This window comes from Perca flavescens, chromosome 17 (genome assembly GCF_004354835.1).
Source record: "Perca flavescens isolate YP-PL-M2 chromosome 17, PFLA_1.0, whole genome shotgun sequence".
NCBI classification, from domain to species: Eukaryota; Metazoa; Chordata; class Actinopteri; order Perciformes; family Percidae; genus Perca; species Perca flavescens.
The window spans coordinates 22,064,541-22,088,400 of record NC_041347.1 but is presented as its reverse complement, the minus strand read 5'-3'; the positions used below and the strand labels follow the sequence as shown (position 1 = coordinate 22,088,400).

General features: G+C 42.4%; 2 protein-coding genes across 2 annotated transcripts in view; both read right to left on the bottom strand.

Annotated features, from left to right (window-relative positions):
* Positions 1-295: 295 nt before the first annotated feature.
* LOC114571901 (neurofilament medium polypeptide-like) lies at positions 296-6,797 on the bottom strand. The gene is made up of 7 exons (XM_028603172.1): positions 5,335-6,797; positions 4,980-5,142; positions 4,569-4,646; positions 4,125-4,208; positions 3,882-3,995; positions 2,645-2,740; positions 296-677 (listed from the first exon to the last, which is right to left on the bottom strand). The coding sequence occupies exons 1-6, from the start codon at positions 6,417-6,419 to the stop codon at positions 2,669-2,671; spliced, it is 1,596 nt and encodes a 531-aa protein (XP_028458973.1). The 5' UTR covers positions 6,420-6,797; the 3' UTR covers positions 296-677; positions 2,645-2,668.
* Positions 6,798-9,104: 2,307 nt separating this feature from the next.
* The window catches only part of ank3a (ankyrin 3a), a 119,272-nt gene continuing 104,516 nt past the window's right edge, over positions 9,105-23,860 (bottom strand). The window contains exons 33-40 of the mRNA XM_028603171.1: positions 23,386-23,614; positions 23,105-23,230; positions 22,518-22,640; positions 21,952-21,978; positions 19,789-19,870; positions 10,266-10,340; positions 9,876-10,007; positions 9,105-9,259 (exon numbers count right to left, since the gene is read on the bottom strand). Of these exons, the coding sequence (XP_028458972.1) occupies positions 9,105-9,259; positions 9,876-10,007; positions 10,266-10,340; positions 19,789-19,870; positions 21,952-21,978; positions 22,518-22,640; positions 23,105-23,230; positions 23,386-23,614 (949 nt within the window). The remainder of the gene's footprint in view (positions 9,260-9,875; positions 10,008-10,265; positions 10,341-19,788; positions 19,871-21,951; positions 21,979-22,517; positions 22,641-23,104; positions 23,231-23,385; positions 23,615-23,860) is intronic.

The window sequence follows — 23,860 nt, the reverse complement described above, 5'->3', positions numbered from 1 at the left end:
AATTCTGAAAGCACTTGAAAAGGTCACTCTCCTCAGTGTGTTCTCAACTAGTAGCTTATCCCCCTTTGTTAAGAATTTTACACATTGTACTTTTATATACAGAAAAAAGCTTTTGTGTTAGTTTAAGTTTTAAAAAGGAAGAAACAAAATCCCAAAACAATTTACATCCTGACAACAATGGGTTCAAGAAAAAACTATAAGGCGAGTGTTAAAGTTGGATCAGAAGTGTTCCATTAGATTTTTGTGTGTTATTGTGTCTACTTCATTCTTTCCACCCACCATGTGGATTGAGCTCTTGTGCCATCTTTGGTCACAGTTGCACCTGTGTGGTTGTCAGTGATGGAGTCTTTTATCGTTTTCACAACAAACGATGCTCCTTAAAAAAGCTCTCACAACACCAGTGGACCGATGGCACGTATTGTTTCACACAAAAGAGGAAGCAGAATCAATGTCCACGTGTCCACCACCAGTCAGAAAGTAAGAACCCCCCGATCCTTTCATTGACAGGAAGTGAGTTTTTCATGCTCATGCGTAAGTCAGAAGGGTCGACTCCTCTCACGTGAAGACAGTTGTTTGAAGCAGATAGTTGCAGACTGGACCCTGAAGTCCTCACACTGGAGCTTTCTAGCCCTCTGAACACTTATTCTCAGGAAACATCCAACTTGGTTCCTGTACATCTGCAAGACACACACACACACATATATATATATATATATATATATATATATATATATATATGTATGTTGTAATGCAGAAGTTGACAAATGTATAGATTACCAGGATTTAGTTTTTTTTGACAGGAATACTGTTGAATGCCATACATTTCTTAATATCTACAAATGTACATTATATTTAAAAGAAATATTATCTTCATATTAGACCTATTAAATTAAATTCAAAGTAAAAACAGATTTTAAAGGGCAAAAAACGGTCTGTCCTGATCTTCCACTCCTTTGTATGACACAATGTTAACAAGACCTGATGGTCTGTGAGTTGTTATGGTGACCTATATGGTTACCATAGAAACTCTTTTCCAGGATTAACAGTAGTGCAATATTATTTATAAGCCAGTTTTGTGCAGATGGAATGATTCACTGCAAACACAACACTAGGGTGAACAGCAGTAGGGATTAACGGTCTGGCCAGTGGGATAACAAACTCTTTTTGGATGCTACAATGCTGTTGTGTGTTGAGGATTTAGTGAACAAAAACAGACATGGAGGGTATCAGTGGGGCAATATAATGCTGAGGTGCGTAGCCCTGTTCCCTATTCACACACACTCAGTGAACACAGAGGGGAGACATGTAGCCAGGGGATAACCAGGCTCAGACAGGCTCAGAGTCTGTGTGACAGTGAGACACAGCAACTATCTGGTTGACATTTTGGTTACTTGCCAAGAGTCAGATGAGAAGATCAATACCACTCTTGTGTATGTGCATTAGGTACAGAGATGGTGCCACTCTGTCACCCTGGTAGACCCTTTCCTCACTGCCCACTTTACATTTCTTTACACATCTTGTTCTTCCTCTGCAGACCCCTCCTTCTGTTCAGCCAAAATCTTATTCTCCTCTGCCAGCGCAGACCTATCTTTTGTTATCATCTCACATTTTCTTTCCACATTTTTAATCAAGTCCTGCTCTACCCACTCTTCCACGAATCCATTTCCCTCTGCTAACTCTGCTGCAACCATCTCAACAAACATTTCTCTATGTCTTCTGTCACTTCCATTTCACCTCCTTTTGAACATATATCCTCCTGTAAACCAATCTGGACTCCTCCATCTCCCATTTGCGCTCTGTCGGGCGATGAAGGGGTTATTGATGATACTGATGAGAGTCAAGTCCCCTTCACTCTCATCAGTATCATCAATAACCCCTTCATCCATCATATGTGGCGTAAACCATGTCAATGTCTAACTCACACATTAGCTTAGCATAAAGACTGGAGGCACAGGGAAACCGCTAGCTTGGCTCTGTTCAAAGTAAAAAAAAAATACAACTACCAGCACCTCTACAGCTCACTAATTAACACGTATCTTCTTTGGTAGTAATGGTGACTTTTCATAGTTTTAATTGAAGTTTCGTGATGTAAAATTGTTTTGGACAAACAAGTTCATCCAACTGCCTAGCACTACTGTGCAGCATATCCACTGGTTGCCCGGCAACCTCACTTTGACGTCATGTCTCTGGGAAGTGACTGTGCTGTTGTTCATCAAGAAACAGTTTTTACATGACTGTTTGTGTACAAGACATAACTTGTTAATTAGCTGGGCTGGGAGACATATTTTTGTAACTGTGGAGAGATTCAAGCAAGAAGAGGAAAAAAAAAGGGGAAAAAAAGGGCCAAAGAGCATATTTCCAAAATGTTGAATCATTCATTTTAATGGGGATAGTACAAAGTGAGTTAAATGAGTACAAGTAAATAGAGCCAGGACCTGAGTATACCAGAGCTGAATGTATTAAAGAAGAGAACTCTCACATTGAGAAATTGCCCAAAATTGTAGTAGTGGAGCATGGCATGAATGCAGCATAAAGAGATTAAGAGGACAATAATGTACAGATACATACTGCACACTGATACATATATACTTTACATACATACTATGCTGATTGTGTTACAGTGAAAGACAGTAAACGGCTGTACCTTGCTGGTAGAGCACAACCATCCCTATGAGTGGAGCTTTTTATCCCCTGATCTTCTGTCATCTTTTCGCCTGCTATTTCTTGACCCTTCTCCTTGCTAGAAAACACAAGCACACACAGAAATATAGTTGAGACGTGGAATTCTTATATTCTGATCGGAGGGAAAACAACCCAACACACAAACCTGAAACAGAAAATTGACACAAAAGAGAAAGCAAAACTCCACAAAGCAATCTGAAACAAGCAAATGTTAGTAGTAGCTTAATGGTTAGGAATATTATTAGAACCCAAACCACACAGCAACCAGACACCTGGAAGAAGAGAAGTTATATGATTATGGAGGAGGCAGAAGAACTAAAAGAGGCAGATTGTATTTTCACAGCAGAGTCACGGCACTCATTAGTCATACTGTTGACTAATCGGTTAAACATTTTAAAAGACCATTAAAATCACACAACAAAGGAGACGCTGACTATGCTCCTGAGCATAGTCAGCATCTGCTTTGTTATGCAAACACAATAGACACCACAGTGTCAGAACACAACATGCAAGAATGCACTTAAAATGGCCGCATATATGGGGTTTTTGTACGTGTGTGCCCAGAAGAGATAATGAGGACAGTTATCCCAAACCAGTTTATGCAGTGTTAATCAAAAATTCACCTGCACCGCTGGAGGAAAACATAATCAAATCTAACTGGTCCTCTTTTTGACTTCATGGTTTGACTTAAAGTTGCACTCAAACAGCAGTGTGATGTAAAATTGAGGTCTTCAATGCCTAAAAATCACATGTGGTATCAATAAACACTCTTCTCAACCTCTTTAACCCCGATTTCCCTCTTAACATTCCTCTGAAAAAGCTTTAAAGTTAGGAAAAGTATTTTATTCACATGCATGGCAATGTCACAGTGTATTTATTCTGTATCTGCACTTCAGTGAAGCTATATGCAGCTCACACTAAGTGAAATATTTTTCTTTGTAGCATTTTATATTCATTTTTGTGTTAAGTCAACATGATATATTTCCAATTGTTCTTTTTTGTTACAGTCCCACTTTGTGATTTAGGCTGTTAAATGGTGTTTTTTAACATAAAGTATTATCTGGTGCAGCTTTAGGCCTAACGTTTGGATTAGCTGTTAACCTCACACCAATTATGTTCTCCTAACTACTGATCCAGGCATGTCATCTAAATTAGACTTTGAACCCAGGAACACAGTCAAAAGGTCTCTGCGTGCCAACCTCTGACCCGTCTTCCTGCAGAGCGGGACTGTGCTGAAGGTCTTGCTGCCAACTGTCACCTCCTTGGTTTTCTGGTGTGGGAGTAGATATCCGCCGAATAACCTTCCTGATTACCTGCCCGAGGCAGAAGGATGTCGACAAAGGAAGAAAAAACCTGATTTTGTCTGCTTTTATGAAAACAAACACTCCCTGAATTAGGTTTTTATTTCAGAGCTGAAAAATGAAAATGAAGTTATACATTACTTTTCTACTGACGAGGTTACCATCGTGGTCCATATAGTGTTCCTCGGTCACAGACTCGCCTGGGATATTCTTTGCTTGTTCTCCCTGCAAGGGTTAGTGGTTAGAACATGAATAAAAGCTCAGAAATGGCTAAATACGTGATAAAACAATCCTTCACCATCACCACACACTGAAACAACACCTCAAGACAGAACTTCCATGTCAGAAAAAGGCTGAGCACTGCGTTTGTTTTCAACCAGCCGATATAAACACTATTAACTATGACAGGTTCAATAGTCATGTACACAAACATGGCTATCACAACATATCACACGTATGAACACACAAAGAGAGTACAACTATCAGTACACCAAGCCACTACAATGCACACCAGACTGACCGGTCTAAACCAAACCAAACCAAACCAAGGCTCAGCCGAGCTTCTGCTGCAGGCTTTCGGTGTACCTTTAAAATGAGACGGCGTCTGAAGATTCTGGTAGTTACAGTCTGTTCTTCCTCTGAACCGGAATCTACACTAACCCGCTGCCGATAAAGGTATTATAAGGTCACATGGAGGGAGTCAGGAGGGGAAAGATGCACATGATGTATAGGCAAGGGAATTAGTTAATTCAGACATTTTGTTGATGTCCTTCACGTATGTCAACTTCACTGTATATCAAAAAAGAGAAACCTGGAATAAAACACTGAAGTTTATGTTTCTTAAGCACAACTTATACAATAGGTTTCGGCATGTCTCCTGCAATAACAAAATCACAATAAAATATAGTGATTTAGTAGCTACAGAAAATAAAGAGGATTATATTCAACGACTGGTATTTTTATTTGATTAGTTATTATCATTGCTTGTCACATTACCTGGACTTTTTTCTCCGACACGAGTGCTCCCTCTTCCTTTCTGCCATTTGATGATTCCGATGAGCGGTCCTGAGGTGAGTGCTTTGAGTTGTTGCCGTTCTGTCGGGACCTCCCTGATTCGCCCCTAGACGAGGATGTGATGGAGTCACTAATGTTTTCTTGGCTGTTGGGTAAGAAACACAAAATAAGGATTGCAGCAGCAGGATAACGTGAAGAAACCGAAAAACAGATCGTCAGAGAAGATTTCTGAAAAAAAAAGATGCACTAGGGAAGCAGTAGATTTCAAATTCAGGTTGTCATTCTGGGAGGGATTCTATTTGAAGCCTATTGCTGTATAATACTTATACTTAATTACCTTTCCCGCCTGTCGAGCAGGTCTGAGCTGACACTGCGGCCGGGCGTTGGTGGTTCCACGTTGACGCTGGATGAATCACTGTGCCAACCTGAAAGTGAACACACTTCTTTTTCTGCCTGTTCAACCTGACCAAGAATCTCCTGAACACTGGCCTCGGTCATCTCTTTGTCCTCCTCCTTCTCCTCTGAGCCTTCTTCTTTCTCCACCTCCTCCTCCAACAGAGATCCTAATGCCTCTTCTTTGATTTCTTTCTCTCGGTTTCCCTCCTCCTCTTCCTCATTGGATTCAGACTCACTGGGCTGACGTTCCCCAAGTGCCTCAACCCAGGCCTGAGGGGAGAGGGGAGCTATGGCCTGGTCCTCGGCTGCCTGGTCTCCTTCTGATGTTCCGTAAATATCTATTTCATTGCCACACAACCCTTCTTCAGCTTTCAACTGTAGTTGTCCATTTGTGTCATCCACTCTGTCACCCTGGTAGACCCTTTCCTCACTGCCCCCTTTACATTTCTGAACCTCAGCTGTTTCAGCAATGCCCTCTTTGACAGCCTCTGCTTCTATTGTGGTACAACCTTTTCCCACTTCATGCATCAGATTATGCTGTTCTTCTGATAGATTCTGCACATCTCTCACCTCTTCCACCTCACAGGCTGCACCCTTATTCCCATCATCTCTCACATCTTGTTCTTCCTCTGCAGACCCCTCCTTCTGGTCAGCCAAAATCGTATTCTCCTCTGCCAGCGCAGACCTATCTTTTGTTATCATCTCACATTTTCTTTCCACATTTTTAATCAAGTCCTGCTCTACCCACTTTTCCACGAATCCATTTCCCTCTGCTAACTCTGCTGCAACCATCTCAACAAACTTCTCTATGTCTTCTGTCACTTCCATTTCACCTCCTTTTAAACATATATCCTCCTGTAAACCAATCTGGACTCCTCCATCTCCCATTTGTGCTCTGTCGGGCGATGAAGGGGTTATTGATGATACTGATGAGAGTGAAGGGGAAGATGTGGAGTAAACCATGTCAATGTCTAACTCACACATCGCAGGGAGGGAGTGTGACTTGGGCTTGTGGCTCAGCTCCATTTCTTGACAAGGCCTGTCCTCCTCCTCGCTCAAAAGCAGCTGGTCATTCAGAGCGATGTGGGGCTTTCTGACCTTAGGAGGAACAGGATCAGGGAGTACAAATACTGGGATGGACAGGGCGAGCTCACAGGGTCTGGGGGGGCTCCTAGGGGGGCTGTCCGGCTCTCTGCTACCTGGCTCTATTTCCGGGCTCCAGGGAAGGGGCTGAGGCTGGGAGTCAGCCAGCAAAGGGGTGTCTGGTTCTGGGTAATGGTGGAGCTGGTGGTGGGCAAGGGAAGGGTTGGGGGTGATGGGGAGTTCAGGCTCCAAGAAGTGGGGGTTGGAGTGCAGTGTGGCGGGGGACTGCAGCTCCGCTAGAATGCTCTGATAATCTGTAGGTCACAGGATGACAAATGTAGAGACATACACACCGAAGCATGCCACAAAGGAATATAACCCACAGAAAAACACACACACCCTGACACATACACCATGTGACATGGACGGCACAGAGGCTGAAGTGTGAAGCATGTATCTAGACAACCACTAGCTGAGGTGGTGATATGTCAGAAGCTATGGCAGTACAGTATGATAAACCAATATCAAACGTATTTATATGTTTGAAAATGCCATATTCAACACAAATAAAAATAATAAAATAGTAAATATATATATATAAAAAATATATTCAAATTGATAGTAATCATAAAAGCAATGTCATTTTTATCAATAGTTTGATTTTAAGTGAGTGTTCATTCAAAAGTTGTAGTGAGGTAAGACTTTGAAAGTGAGACACATTAGTGCCATAAGGCCATAATATATATTAATATATATTAATCATGTAGCGTCAGAGGTCATGAGTGTAAGATATGAATTTTTGCCAGGGTGTATTGTTACATGCTCACATGAGACAAGTGACAGATGAGAGATGTAAGAAGAAATAGGGGAGGAGAAGGAACAAGATAAAGGATAGAGCATGCTAAATGAATATTTCCACTGTGGAAGGGTCTATGCGGGTTTGAGTTGTGGGTGGGGGGATGGAGGGCGGACAAGTACACTGGCAAGCAGGACAGGGAGACAGGGAGCGGAGAGGAGGGGAGGAAGGACTGGGGCTAGGACAATGGCGAGAGGAGGCGGCCAGCTGGGTTACAAAAGGATCATTGCATGGAGACGCGGTGACAGAAGGTGAGGCCCTGTCTAAAGGCGAGAAGGGGATGGGAGAAACAGGTATAATGAGGGGTTCAGATAAGTAAGGGGCAATAGAGGAGGGTACAAGGGTGAGGATGGCGGGTGTGGTTGCAGTTTCGGAGGGAGCAGTAGTATGACAGGACAGGTCAGAGCAAGATCTGGATAATGTGAGAGAGGGGGTGTTTGGTTCAGCTTGTGAAGGGTTTGAAGCTGGTGTGGTGAGTGTGGGGGAGTTTGGGACAGATGAGGGTGAAGACAGGACAGATGGAACTGAAGAAGGAATGGGTGAAGGAGAGTTAGCAACAGATGAGGGAGATAAAGGTGAGGTGATAAGGGGGATCGTGGAGGATGGGTGGGGCGACAAAGGCAAGCCAGGAGATTGACGAGGGTCAGCAGGGGGGTACTGAGGGATGAGGCATGGGGAAGGAGAGGAGAGGAAGTTGAATTGTGGCAGTTTAAATACTGCTGGAGGTGCCAAGTCTTTGAGTGAAATGGAGGACTCATAACTCGGAGAGCGACGTCGGGAAAAGGGAAGTTCTGCAATGGGTGTTAGGGGAGTGGGTGGGGGTTGGGGTTGGAAAGAAGGGGATGGGTGTCTGCAGGATGAAGGCAGCTTGAGTACTTCTGGGAGTTAAGGGGATAATCATGCAAACTATAGAAAAGGAATAAGACAAGGTGTATGCAAAGGAGAAAAAAGAAACAAAACGTGAAATGGAGGAAGAGGGAAGAGATTGTTTAATGTAAAACATGCTTGCACAAGAAGACAATGAATGAATAACATGACTCAAGGATGTGTGGAGGAGGAGGCATGTGAGGAATGGGCAACACATGACTCTATTAGTTAAGAGCTGTTATGTGCTGTCATCAGCAGTAAATACTGCTGTGGGAAGGTGATGGGAGGCAGGACAGGAGGAGGAGGAGGAGGAGGAGGAGGAGGAGGAGGCATTCTAGTTTCACAGAGGAAGAGATTCTCTCATCTATCCAAGGAAGCTTAGAGGAACTGGAGGAGAACTAGGAGAACTAAACTAAATGAATAGAGAAAATCAGACTACAGGGTTATTTTTACTCAAGTCAGACATAATTGAAAACGCATTTAAAGCAGTACGTAGTACGCAGCATGCACTTAGAATGGGATTTTTATAGTGGATATTGCTCATTTGTGACCACTGGATACACTGTTACACTGATTTGTAGAGGAGTATTCACCCTGATTTAAATACAACAGAAGCCAATTAAAATCAGCGCAAGTGTTAAAGTGCCATTAAAACATGGCTATAATTTAATAAATTGAAGAGCAAGAAGGATTGAAATGTAAAGAAAAATACCATTATCATTTCTATGGCAAGGAAACTGTAATGCATGGAAATCAGAAATGCATTTGGGGAACATTAGGAGCCAGTTGTCCAAACAAAATCCAGCTTCTCTAAAGATCTGCACCAGGACTATACATATGTGATCCATGCTTTGGCACAACAACAAAAAGGTAGCAGGGAGAGGTAAGAGGTCAGCTAGACAGAGCTAAACTTTACCATCAGCCTGATCCCGGAAAACAGCGTTATCATCGGCAAAACATCTCGTGCCTGAAATGTTACCATAGTCAAATATTGGGCCCTCCAGTAAAGTCACAATATCCATCCGATTGACTTTGGTCAGCACTGAAGTTAAGGCATCCGCTGTGGAAAAAAGGAAGACAAAAAAATTGAATGAGTCACCTGAAAAAAGGTTAAACAATGTTTATAAATTTGAGTTAAACTGCTCATTCCAATGTTGGGATGGTGCAATAAACACAATAAGCCTATTCTTAAATGTAAGCATCTTGGCCGGATTGGTACATGAGGATTTCTGAACAGATGGCAGGCTAGATAGATGAAAAGTCAGACAGAAAGGGAGTGAGCAGGATAGACAGGAAGACAAGACAGGTAAGTTAAGTTGGACTACAGACACTACAAAACACACTACAAAAAACCTTAATTCAGTGAACTAGCATTAGAAATTGGACTTCTCAAGTTGATTAACTTTTTTTGGGGGGGGGGCATTTTAGGCCTTTAATTCCACAGTACAGATGAATACATTAAAGGGGAGAGAGAAGGGGAATGACATGCAGCAAAGGGCAACAGAATCGGAGTCGAACCCGCTGCGTCGAGGAGTAAACCTCTATATATGTGCGCCTGCTCTACCAACTGAGCTAACCTGGCCACTGATGAAGTTTTTAGCCATAAATCAAGACAGAAAGAGATACAAAGAGAGGAGACAGAAAAGTATGATTTTCAGATACAAAAATAGTCTTACTTGTGGCGTTCTTTCCTTCCCGACTGACCCATTTCTTAAGTAGCATGAAGCTTTGTGCTGTCAGAGAGTTGGGGTTCTCTAGTCTGACGTGGTTGATCTCATCCACTGTGAAGTTCATCTCCCGAGCCAACTCTGTGATGGGACACAGATAGCAGCTCATAAATATTCAAACTTTAATGTCAGTCACTTAATTCACAGTGCAAACGCACAGGCTGCAGATATTTGTATTTCAAAATGTCAAATAAAAAAACTCAAGTCAAGTCTTTGTAATTGACTCGGTTAGCCTGAAGATGGCAGTAAATAACACGTTTGAGACTGACAGGGCCAAAAAAAAGTTAGATAGAAGGGGATTAAGAGAGAGAAAAAGCTACAATGCAGAATGTTTCTCACCTGTCCAACTGAGTCCCAGGTGATCTGCAACGATAGCCATGCGCAAGTCTGTTCGCTCACAAGGACTCTGGGGACCTGGGAAGATAGAGGACAATCACTCATCAATACCATTCACATTCTTCTCCCCCTATACACTAATGTAATCCTCAAATAAACATGTCAATAATTTTCCTTTTCTGGCCACTTATTCATCACAACACCATTAATCAAGATTGTGTCCAAAATATTTATATTACAATGGTTAGGATATTAGTGTGATATTGCTGTATTATAGGTTCAATTATTTCCCCAGGATGGCAAGAAAAGGATATTTAACATTAGAGACATTATGGGCAACTTAAATATGTTCATAGAGTAAGTGGTTTTCTGTGACTGTTTGTGGTATGTATCGTCTAGGCAGGCAGTAACTGTCATGAGAACCACACAAAACAAAGCATAACATGACTCTCAACAACAAACTCATTGATTCTACAAATCTAGGGCGGAAAGGTCTATGTTAGAATCTAAAATGTCAACATGCAAAGACGCTTTGTGTGTTCTTTGCCAACACTAGTTAGATTAAATGACAATTGATAGCATAAACAATTCTATAAGAACAAACTACTACAATAACTTGGTAGCCACCCCGCACAGACGGACAGACAGACAGACAGACAGACAGACAGACAGACAGACAGACCAGGGAGTTGTCAAAAAAGGGACTGGTTGTGCCAGTGGACCAGTCACTACTACTGGCATGCTCAATCTACTACATGGAGGTTTAAAAAGGTTGAAAGAGGGGAACAGAGAAAAGAGAATCTTGCAACAAGGACAATACAGTACACAGTACATCAATGACAAAAAATAAATTTAAATGACAGCTACTGTTCTAAAGAGAATATGTAAACACACCACAGGCATTCCAGTCAATCCATTAAACAATCACAACGATGTCATGCAACTAAAAGTGAAATATATAAATATATATAGATGTATTTTAAACATAGTGTGAAAGTTTTACAAACTAGGCTTGATCTCCGCGATGGGAGGCGTTCGAGACCCTGTGAGTCCCTGACTGCCCTCCTTCCCACCAGTCCGCCTACTCCTCCTGCTCCTCTCACTGCCGGAGGCCCTGTCCGTCGTCGCCACCTTTGCCCTTACGGACGCGGCCCCGGCCTCAGCCCTCGAACCTCTACCAGACCTGGATGAGCGGGAGGGCTGGGAGGGCTGGGAAGGCTGGGAGGCGTCCGACAGAGAGGTGCTCCGGGAGGTGCTGTCTTCCTCCGACTGCTCTGTCTGCGTCTTTTTCTCCTCGTCTGACAGGCGGTCCACCAACTTTAGCGTCTCCCCGCTAATGCCTTTAAAGTATTCGATGGTGCGTTTACAAACCTCACTATGGTTCTCCTGTCTGTCCTGTCTACATACTCCCTCAATTGTGACATTGCTGACCAGATGCCTGTCTTTCAGTGGTAGCCTTGAGGGCAACTGTATGGCTGCTCTCCCTGTGTCCAATGCTCTTGTTGGCTGTGAGGTAACCCGAACTGAAACAAGTGAGATAGCTGTGGCAGCAGGGCTGCTCTTTTTAATATCCTTGATTGGTATTCTAGACCTGGGTTCTACTTTGGCTATGGCTGGCTCTCCTCTTTTTCTGACCTCAACCATCACTGCTTGTTTGGGCTTCTGTTTGCCTATGGCTGTTCCCTGCGTATGAAATGACCACCCTGATGCTTTAACTGGAAGCCTCGACTTGGGCTGCTTCACTTCACTTTCTTTAATGGTTTCAGTGTTCTGCTCCTGTTCTTGACTGCTGTGTACTTCCACTCGCTCTTCCAAATCCCTACAGCACAGTGTTTCTATCCTGCTAGCTTTTTGAAGAGTGGGCTCAGAGGAGGACTGCAAATTAAACACCACACTACCACATTGAATGTAGTTGGCCTGAACACTGGAGGACTCAAGGTTATTGTTGTTGTTGCAGTTTTCAGTAGGGTAATCTCTTTTCTCTAACTTGGGCTCAGTCTGTATGCTGGACTGGCTATCTGTACACTGACCCTCTAAACTGATGTATTCTGGCACCATCTGACCTTCTGACATCTCAGTTTTATAATCGGTGAGATCCCCCGAGTCTTTTTTCACAGTTATAGAGGCAGCTATGCCCATCTTAATTGGAGTGCGTAATTTGGGATCAACCTTAGAGGCTGTGATTGTGCATGAGGAGGCAGTCTCAGCTATGGCTTCACAGGTGGGGGCATCAGTACCAGTGTAGCCAGTGTCACTGCCAGGCTGTGCAGTGCTGCATTTTGCAGTTGTTGCTGCTGGTGTTGTGCTGCTGTCTGTGGTAGTATCTATAACCTTGCCATCTACAGTGGCCCTCTCCCCTGACTGAGAGGAAATTACCCCCAGGATCTTGCCCCCTCTCCCCTTTTCCCCTGTTTTAGGGTCAGAGGAATGCTCACCAATCTGGAAAAACTGAAGCCTCTCTTCAACAAAGTCCCGCTTGCTCATGTCAATAGCACCACTGCGGGTCATCTCAAACATCTTCCCTTCGTGGAAAGGGAAGGGGTTAGGCTCACTAGTCGGTGTGCTCTCATCAGTCGGTGTTCGAGCGGGGGTTGTGTCAGGTGTTGTAGCCTGTGATTTGTCCTCCACCGATAAACCAAAGGGCTTGGGGTCCTCATCTTTTGTTTTGGACTCAAAAACTCCATCATTATCACCCCCTTTGGTGGACCAGGGGTCAAAGTCTAGGCCTTTGGTGGCAACAGTTTTAAAGGTTGAATTCAGCTCCTCTTCAAGTTGGTAGCCAAAGTAGTTTTCTGCAAAGGTCTGCCTATCTGGATGTCTTCCTTCAAGGGTATAATCTTTTTCATCTCCACTGGCTGAAGATGTCTTGGGTTTAGTCTTTCCATTATCCCCCCCTTCCTCACCTTTCTCTTCCTCTATCACTTCAAGCTTGGACTGACTAAATGAGCGGTCTGTAGTTTTTCCATCATTGGACAGACTAGATGTTTTAGGGTCTTCGCTCAGTCCATCATCCTCATCCTGAAGGTCATACCCATCTAAAGAGTCTACTTCAGTAGCATCTGTGTCATGGGAGAACTCAGCGGTGGATGCTATGGAGCAGTCAGTGATTGACTGGTCATTGCCATTTTGTTCCAAGTCAGCATCCTCCTCCTTTACAACACCATTGATCTCAGACTCATTATCTCTGTTTTTCTTTGATTCTTTGGGTTTCAGGTGTTTGTCTCCCTCCTCTTTCATTTTGAAGGTGTACTTTTTGACAGGGATGGGATGGAAGACAGACTCATCATCACTGGAGTCGCTGTTATCAGCTCCCGGGGGAATAGGGGATGGAGGCTGGACCCTGATGATCGGCTCGGCTAAGAGGTGCCTATCATGTTCCTCTTGGAGGTTCACCTCCATCATCTCCGTCTCTGCCTCAGAAGAAGCACAAGACCCCCTTTTCTCAGGGTCGGACTGCTCTGCCTCTAAAGGAGGAGGAGGTGGAAACTCTATATAAGCCACTCTTCTCTCCTTTGACTTCTGTCTCTCTGCATCCTGTTTTCTACTGTGATTCTCTGAGAAAGCTGGCTTAGATGTTTCCCTCGAGGGCTCCTTGTAGATAAAGGTCTTCCCTTCTTCCTCCTCAGACTCCTCTGGGATAGGGCTTGGCATGCCAGGCATGAAGCCTTTCACCGAGTCTGGTGTTCTTGAGGCCAGACTCACTTCCTCTGAGCTGGGGGTCTCAGGGGTAACAGGACTTTTCCCAGAGCCGTCCATGAAAGTCACTTGTTCTAGAGTGTCATCTTCTGGACTTCCTTGAGGAGATGGAGACTGATTTTGCTTGACAGTGTAAAATGCACCCCTAGTCTCATGCACTGTCCTACTCTCATGGCTTACTATCTTTTTGTACGTTCCCAACTGCCCCGAGGCTGTTTCTTTCTCATACTGCTTTCCTACTTGGATGCTAACATACACAGGTAAGGGTTTAATATCTTTGAAACCCTCTGTGACAACTACAGGAGTTAGTTCATCCAAATACTCTGCTTGGTCACTATCAACACCGTTACACACTACATTTGAAAGGCTACCATCTGATGAGTCTGTGGATTTTCCTAGTGATGATCCTCGAGTAGACTTGTTGGAGTCAGAGCTACTGTGTAACCGATTTCTAGCTAAAGTAGGTATATGAGACCCCGCCCTCTCATGTGGTTCAACAGAGGCATCTAATTTTAAAGTAGTGGATTTGTGATTTTCGGAGAAACTAGATGGCTTTCTTACAGGAATTTGTGATTCCGAGTTTTTTTTTAGACTATCATTGCTATTTGGACTTTCTCGCACAACAAATTCTGTGTAGATTATTTTCTTGGTGGTTTCTTGTCTTTGGGAATCACTATTATTGCCATCTTTAATAGAATCATGGATTAAAGACTGAGATAGTTTGGGAGATTGGGGTTTATAGGTCCCGTAATCTTGGCTGTCCCATGTTTTAAATAACTTTTTCTCTTCCTGATCATTTCCACTGGTCTCATGCTTGGGTGAGAACTTATTTGATTCCCTATCTAGACATCTCCTCTGGTTTCCTGGACTGTCGGGTGTTTTTGGAAGGTTTGGACCAACAAACACCTGATACACCGGTAGCTTACTTTCCTGGAGTTTCCTGATAGGAGGATTTGAATTGTGGCCACCCTGATGACTCCTATCTTGCCTTTGAGCCTCTTGCTCAAACTTTAGCCTTACTGCACTGACTTTGGAGGATGACATTTGAAATGGTCTAGGGCTTTCACCTGTGCTTCCCTGTAATTTAGCATCACCTTGTTTTCTTGAGTCTGAATCACTATACTGAAGTAAAACTCTTCTCTCTGGACTGCTGGGCAAGCTGGCACATTTCCTGTCACTGGAGCTGAACCTGTCTCTTAGCCTTTCTCTGCTCCACTCTTCCCCACTACCCCCATTCCTATAAGCTGGCCTCTCTGGACTACTGTGTGTAGAACTTGGCCCTGATCGTGATTCTCTGAAGTCTGGTCTTCGAGATTTCTTCTCTGGAGACGAGAGCTCATCGTTGAGCTGTTCTGTTTTATCACGAAAGAATTGAGATACCTCACTGAGTTTTTCCTCTGCCTCCTTTACAGTCTTGTCCACTCTGTCCTCATACATGAGCTGTTCTCTGTCCTTATTCTGTGTGTCATCTGACACACGCATCCAAACTGATTGCTTTGGGCTACCAGGTTCAGAAGAATACTGCAAAAGTGTCAATTTGTCAAAGTTATCATCAACATTGGCCATTCTTCCAGATTTGTCAAACACATTTCTCGACGACCTAAAGACATACTCCGTCATTGGCCCAACTGATCTACCCTCACTGTGACTGCTTCTGTCTGGTGAGTGGAAGCGAGATCTATCTCTCAGATATTCCTCTGTGTCCGAATGAGACTGGTCAAATTTCTCAGAGAGTAGCATTTTCTCTGCAAAATTATAAGATTCTCCCCTAAGCTCTGATGATTCATCATCATTGTACTCTACAGATTGCTGGCTAAGTAGCTTTAGTGTTTTGTAAGAGTCATCTGCCATGAGCTGGGCTGAACTAGGGCGACTGTCTTCCTCTTGTGACATGGGTGTGTTTATTCTGGGGCAGTCGAGGTACACTGGAAGCGATTCCTCAGGCTCCTCCTCTTCCTGTCTATTCCCTGGATAGTAATACATTTCCTTCTCTCCATGGTTTTTTGTCTCTCTGATGATGACCTCTGTTGGTTCTGTTTTATTGCCTTTTTCAATGTGAACCTCAATTATTCTTTCAACCTTAGGTTTGGAGTTGATGTCTTCAAGGACTCTTTGTGATGTTTCCTCATTGCCCGACTTGTGCTCAAACAGTCCAGCCAGCTCTCTAGAAGGGTCCTTGCCTGACTGAAAAGCCTTCATAATGTCATGCACAGACATAGTTTCCTCACACCTCTCCGATGCTGATTCTTTGCCAGGTGGTTTATGGTAAACCATTCTAGTGGTGGTTGTGATGTGAGTCTCCTCCTTTACCCTCATCCCTTTTCCCATTGGATCCTCATCAGGGCTGACTTTTATTGAATAGCATTTATTCTGATCTGGACTTGCTGTAGCTTGATGCCCTTTAGAATCTGAATCAATGTATCTGACAGAATGTGCATCCTCCATTGCAGGTTGTTTGTTATCCTCTGGGGACTCATAGCTCCTGATGACATGAACAACCTCAGTCCTAGTCTCAGTGATCATTGGGGGAACTGGTATATCCTGGAAAAGGGCCTTGGGGCCCATGCCTTCTGCACTCTGAGGAGCAGAGGGTGTCCTTTCACTCCGGGTCTCAAAGCCACTGTCTGAGAGGGGGCTTTTATCCTGTTCATGCGAGATATCATCAGGGGAATCTAGCACAGTGTCTGCTCCAAAAAGCGCATCTGCTACTTTACTGATCTCTTTGTCTGAAGCTGAAGAGCGCATGTTTGTTGGAGGCATTTTGAGCTTGTGCTCCTGAACAGCTATGGTGGGTTTTAGGACACGTTTCTGCTTTTCCTTGCCTTCTCCTTCTCTCTTACCCTCATCTGCTTTAGGCTTTGTGTCATGCATTTTGGAGAAAGAGCTGCTCCCAACATCATTGGCCAGGTAGTCAACCACTTTGGAGAGATTGAAATCTCTATCTGGTATTGTTTTTGATTTGGCTTGAGGAACCACAGTCTCATATCTTGGTGGATAGCTCCAGTTGCTTGGTGGTTGTTCAACTTGTACTTTTGAGAAGTGTATGTCATCCAAAGAACCCCTTTTAAGGGAAACCCTACCATCCTTCACAGCATCTTTAGTAAGGATTTCGCTCACTTTTACCAAATCTTGTTTTACTTTCTCCACAATTCTATATGGCTCCTCGTCCTCTATCTTAACCTCTTTGGAAGAATCAGACTGAAATCCTTTACTGGCTGTGGAATTTGGGTCTGTCTGCAAAATGGCTGACATTCGTATCAAGTCCTCTTTCATTTCAGCTACATCCTTCAGAATCTCTTGGCTGGATGACAGTGGTGATGTGGTGTTTGATTTCAGGCCAGCAGAAAAAAGAGGGGATTTGATGGGGGAAAGAGTTCTAGCAAAGGAAGACTGCATCTGAGTATTCACCTCGACGGGCACAGTCTTTCGCGGGGACAAAAGGGCAGCAGCCGACTTGGACACCTCAGGTAACTTTTTAAACTGGGGCTCTGGCAGCACATTAATAACAGAGTACACTGGAACAGTCATTGTACTAGATGTTACAGCAGTTGTGGCATTGGGAGGGGATCTTAAAGAGACATAAAGGGAATTAGAAGCTGATGATCTAATGGACTGATAGGAGGAGGACGCAGAAGAGGACATGGACTTCAACGTGCCATAGCCTGCAGAACAAGAATTAAATGTTTTTTCAACCTCATCAAAGGCTGCATTGACACTTGTAGTCGCAGCATTGGTGGTTGCTTGTATTCTCTCTTGAAGACTGCTTGTGAGAAGAGACGTTGGGGATGAAGAGCGGTACTGTGTAGGTGACACAGTTCCATTGATCAGAGCTGCAGCACTTGGAGGGGTGTTGGATTTAAGTGGTGATGAAAGAGAGGAGAACAGGTTTCTTGCAGGGCCAGTGACATCCTGGGCAAAGGAACGCACAGAGGAGAGACCAGGAACTGTTTTTATGGGAGAGGAGGAAGATGCTGTGCCACTAGAGCCCCCCATAACAGTCTTGTATGGCAGGGGTAAACTGAACATACTCAGAGAAGATTTGGGAGAGGTTGGTGGGGTCATGCTTATCGATGTTCTCTCAAGAAGAGGGCTTCCTCCTCCAGAGACAGTTATAGGTGAGGTCCTAGCAGACAATGCTGCCAGTCCTTTTATAGATATAGGATCTGGGGCGCTTTTACCTGGTGAGGCCAGGGGACTATGGCTGACCTGGACTGGATACTGGGTTTGCTGGACTACAGTTTTAATAGGAGAGGAGATGGTTCTGTAAGTTCGGATGGGAGAGGCCATGTCACTAACTGACTTTACAGAAGAGGCAGGTGATCCGGGGATGTTGGTCTTTATGGGAGAGGCAGAGTTGATGGACCAGACAGACTTTAATGGAGAGGCAGATGGCGTGTTGGATGACGAACTGGAGAGGGAGCCAAACCCAGACTTGGCTTGACCAGGGACGGCGACAGGAACAGGCGACCACGCCTGATAAGATCTCGTTGAAAAGACAGGTTTGTGAGGGTAGCTAGTAGGCTGTGTTCTCGGCGAGCTTCGATCAGTTGTTTCTTTAACAATAATTTAAATCAAAAGCAATAAGGAAGTAAACAGAAAATGTAACAGAAAATAATTTGAAATAAAACATAAAAACCAGAAAGAGAAATTTGAGTCAGTCAGAAACAGCATTATTCACATCAGAAATACAAAATTCTATACATGAAATGTAAAAAAGGTCCCTATTCAAAAACCCAGGATGATATGACATATGATGGTCTAAAATCAGTGAGTAATGACAAAATACACCCGATAAAGAACAGAGCATGTATAGGAACAAAATGCTTGACATATGGCAGACTTGACAAACAATGACATAACCAAAAAATACAATTCCATTGACTTTTGATGTGCTATTTGCCTCCTTGCAACAGTGCCTTTTACTGTACATGTTTGATTGACATGTCTTTATCCTTTCGTTTGGTTAATTTTCAATGCCAGAGATGACCCCACAAGTGTATACCATTAATAAAGAAATATCACTTTACTTGTTCGGTCATGACTTAAAATAAAATATGAGGTTGCACTTCACAAAAAGTAAATCAGTAAATCAGCCATTCATGCCTTCCAGTATGCCCTGCAATTTAGAATTGTCTCTGTTTCCAGTTTAAAAAACATTTCTCAAGTCATACCTATGAATATATTTTAAATCTTTATTGGATGAACAAGGCTGGAATAATAAAACAAAACACAGACAACACCTCAGGATTTGTAAAACTTCCGTGTTCCTGATAATACACAAAGTGTAGTATGAAAACTGCCCATAAAATGCTTGATCTAACATCAATCAAGTTAATGTAAAGTGCAACCTGTTACCACACTAAAATACGCAGCCGCACACAATCATAAAGCCAATAAGAGTGAAATGGCCACTAAAAGAATGAGAACAATTCAAAACAATATTTTTATTCAACATGAATCAAAACATTTTTTTGTTCAAATGATAAATGATGAGACAGACATTGGTTCCCAGTGTTTCCACAAATGTAAAATAACATAACAGTTGAAACAGGGAGACTTTTTGTCAACATGGGGTGGGTAAGCAAAGCGTAACACACAGTAAACCATGCAAATGTTTCATGAATGACAGATGATCAAAGAGTATGTGTCAGGTGAACAGAATAAATGATTAATGAACAAGTTTTTTCAGGTAGATCTCTTTCTATACTATGGGTATATGAAAGAAAATATGTACACTGTATAAAGGGACCTTTAGACACTAAAACTAATTAAAATCATAAATATCTGAAATCAATAAAAAATTGAATACAAGTAAAAATGGGAAACTCACTCGCTGCTGGGTCGGTCAAATAGCTGTAGCGCTTACGCAAAGCTAAGGAGGCAAAGGTATGACGTCGTTCTGGCTTTTCAGTCTGAAACAAACAAAAAAGAACAAAAGATGCTTTAACAAAAAATATGGTGAAGTGTGATTCTGATCTATCAGAATTAGGTCTAAATAATAATGTTAACTTGTTAACTTAGATACTGCAGTGCATGAATACTGTCCTGGTTTTAGTGAATCAGCACATGCTGTTAGTACTGGCACAAGGAGGCACTGCAGGTGTACTGTAGTGTCTCCTCTGGAGAGTAATGGACTGTTTCCCTGCATCTCTTCACTCACTGCATTTCTCAATGTCATAACTACGGACAATATGTGCTCTGTCTGTAGGCCTACTCCAGTAAGAGGTAAGCAAGGGCAAAATCCAACTTCCAGTTCGGTCCGGTGTGTCAAATAAATGTCCTCTTATCATGAAGATGCATTCCTGAGATCATCATCATTAAAATAGTGGTAATTTTATCAATTTGCTTTGACAGTGGTACATATTCAGCCCAATCTCGAGAAATTATGTTCATATTGGACAATTCTGCATTACACGATTTACAGTATAATTCGGTGTCAATGCAGTTAATATGCCTGTGGCCTTTATGTAACAAGGCAAAATGTAAAGGTGTAGAGGTTGGCGTGATGAATGTGGATCTAGTGTGTCTATCTTTCATGCCAGTGATCAAAGTTTTTCTGTTATTCTCAGACAACCATTGTTGGCTTTTTAACCAAAACCTTTTGCAATCCTTAACCAAGTTGCCTAATCTTTACCATACCGTAATCATACTGTAGTTGCAACGTGTGGTAATTCTTGGAATACTATTTTTTATGTTGGCGCTAAGCGTTCAAAAATGCTGTCCCTGAACATAATCTGGGTCTAATAATCTGGGTTCTGAATTGTCCGATATCAACATTCTGTCTGTCAGGTGGGTTGATAAATTTATGTAGAAGAAAATATCACACATTATCACCAGTGGTGGAATGTAACTAAGTACATTTACTCAAGTTGTGTACTTAAGTACAATTTTGAGGTACTTGTACTTTACTTGAGTATTACTATTCTCTGCTACTTTATACTTCTACTCCACTACATCTCAGAGGGAAATATTGTAGTTTTCACTCCACTACATTTATCTGACAGCTGTAGTTACTTTACAGATTCAGATTATTAATACAAAATATAACAAACTAATAAGTGATAATGTATTGTTATAGATTAAACTACACAGCATTATATAAAGTAATTAAAATGAGCTCCACCATTACCAGCGGCAACATTAAGGTAATGAATACATTAATAATAATAATTATTATTATTAATAATTAATTATAATAATGCAATATATAGTATTCTGAATTGGCCATTCTGCATATGTACTTTTACTTTTGGTACTTTGAGTATATTTTGATGCTAATACTTTTGTACTTTTACTTAAGTAAGAATTTGAATTTAGGACTTTTACTTGTAAAAGAGTATTTCTACACTGTTGTATAAGTGCTTTTACTTTTATTTAAATAAAGGATATTCCACCACTGCCGGTCACTACATATAATTTAAGTACTTAAACACAAAAACAGTCTTATCTCCTATAAATGTTGTTGCATCTAGTTGAGAGTTAGTTTTCTCTGTTACACACAAGCCAAGGGTAAGGAAGGGAAAGCCCAAATATAACAAAACCATGACTAAGTAGAAAATTAGAAGATTTACGGTTTCATCTTTAGCTGACAAAAGGTACCATAGTCCGTGTGAAACTTCCTATGAGTTAATAGTAAGGATGGAGACATGGTGATTTCCTGTTGGACATGTATGGAAAGGAAGATAGAGATGAAAAACAAGCTGTGGTGTGGCACGGCAATTTGCTCCACTGCACTTTTGGATGAAGACGACAATAAATAAATCCTTGCTGATTAAAACAACTGCCATTTCCACTCATGCACTACATGGGGTCACTTCAGCAATGACGTAGCGGTGTAAAAAAATGTGCAGTCAGAAGCATCTTTCACACCAACGTACTGTACAGAGACAAAATATCTGCGATACGCATATTTAATACAGCATCTGCAGTAAAGCCAACAGAAAGGACGACAAAGAAGAAGCAGTTCCATGTGATGATGAAGAATCTGTTTTACCTCATCATCAGGATCAGACTCCATATCCTGTGGTATTCCAAGATGCATTGCAGGAGAGGAGAGAGATGACACAGTGGAGAGCAGGGGCGTTATAGTGAGCGGGAAGGTGGAAATAAAATTCAGGGGATGAAAATGGAGCAGCAAAAACAACAAAAAGCATCAGAAATAATCTATGGGATTAATACAAAATAAACAGCAAAATAACAAAAGCAAAAGCAAAATCATTTCAGTTTCTTGTGATCAATCAATACCACAACAAACAAACAAATGAGAAGACTCGTCTTTTTGCATAATTCTTATGTACCCACATTGAGCCAGGCAATAGAACAAAGCACGATGTGCATGTGCGGCTGCATGTGTACGTTGTGGGGTCTTATGACTGGCACAGGCTTTAACACTAATAAAAGACACAAGCAGCAGGCAATCCTTTCTAGACCAAATTAACTTCAATGGCTCCTCTTGATGTCAGGACAACATCGCTTTCTGTATTTCAAATTCATTTACAGTACATGTAGATGATATGATATGGCCTAAAAGGATGAGGTAATCAAACATGGTGATCCTACCTTCTTGTGGGTTGGCAGTGTGATATTCAAATTGCATATGGCAGTCTGTGGAAGGCCTTTACTGGATTTTGGCTCTCTCAGGAAGGAGAGGCGTCCACATGGCTCCTGGCCCATATCTCTGATCTGTAGGGGACAGCAAAGAGATGCATCACGAGAAATAATTTCAAGAAGAGAATGGTGTAAAATGTGGGAGCTTGTCTTCCTTACTACCGGAGTAGAATTTTCTGTTTTTTTCTATCCAAACTCATTGTGCATTCCTAATTTTGGAAATTGTCATACAGTATGTAAATGTATGAATCTAACAGGCAAATTGTATTTAATTCGTCGGCATGCCAAAAGACTAAGACAAAAATTGATTTACAGTGTGTAGCTCTGATCTGTGAGAACCACATAATCCACTGCAAAAGAAAATTGCTATTGCTATGAATGTCAGCCAATTATTAGAGGAAGATCTGAATCATCTTCAATCCTGACAATTCTGACATATTTTAATCAGCAATGCACATTTACAAAGGAGACCAGAGTGAATAACATAAACAGAAAATGCTAGCGGAGAGAGAGGGTGATAGGAGTGATACATTTTATACCTTCACGTTGAAAGGAAGTCTGTTTTCCTTGAAGGAATAGAAGTTAAAAACCAGCTGCTGCCCACTTTTGGTGAGAGGGGACAGGTTGCCATAGCAATCCACATGGATAGGCTTGCCTTCAAGAACCTACAGAAGTGCATTGACCAAAAATAAAGTAACACAGCTTAAACACATTCCGGAGACCTGGTTGATCAAACTGTAAATTGCATTTCAATAACATAATAATGCTTTTTTTTTCATTTGTCAATTTGTTCTTTATCCACATGAACCCACAACTCCACCTCAATATCTTTGCTCCGGGCCACTTCCTCAAAGTTCTCCTGCTGCTCAAGGGTCTTGTCCACCTTGTCGTCTGTCATGCAGAAGCAGCGCAGCCGAGCCTCAATAGCGTCGTTCATCTTGGCGAACACCACAAACTTGGCCAGGTACGGCACGCAGATCAGCTCCCGGTATAACTGAGACGCTAGACTCACCGTCTCAGGAATCTGGTGACAGTCTGCGATCCAGAACCTGTGGAGGAGAGAGGAGATGAGAGGGGGGAAAAAATCAATAAAAAATAACAAATCTGGAAGTCAGCCAAGTGAAGAATTTGCCTCATATTACAATGACTTACAGCCTAATAGTGTAATTGACCATCTTAAGCAATAAATCAAACAAGCTGGGTTATTTCTCTGAAGGGTCAACACACATGACAGCTGGTTAGTAATCTAATTACAGAGCACCAAAGGGCATAATATCAGGCTGCCACATGATCCC

Excerpts from the sequence above, each read along its gene's own strand:
- LOC114571901 (XM_028603172.1), bottom strand. The coding sequence starts at position 6,419 with ATGGAGCTGAGCCACAAGCCCAAGTCACACTCCCTCCCTGCGATGTGT. Across the intron at positions 3,996-4,124 it reads GTAACCTCGTCAGTAGAAAA|GTAATCAGGAAGGTTATTCG; the intron begins GTAATGTATAAC and ends TGCCTCGGGCAG. Across the intron at positions 2,741-3,881 it reads TGCAGGAAGACGGGTCAGAG|CAAGGAGAAGGGTCAAGAAA; the intron begins GTTGGCACGCAG and ends TGTGTTTTCTAG.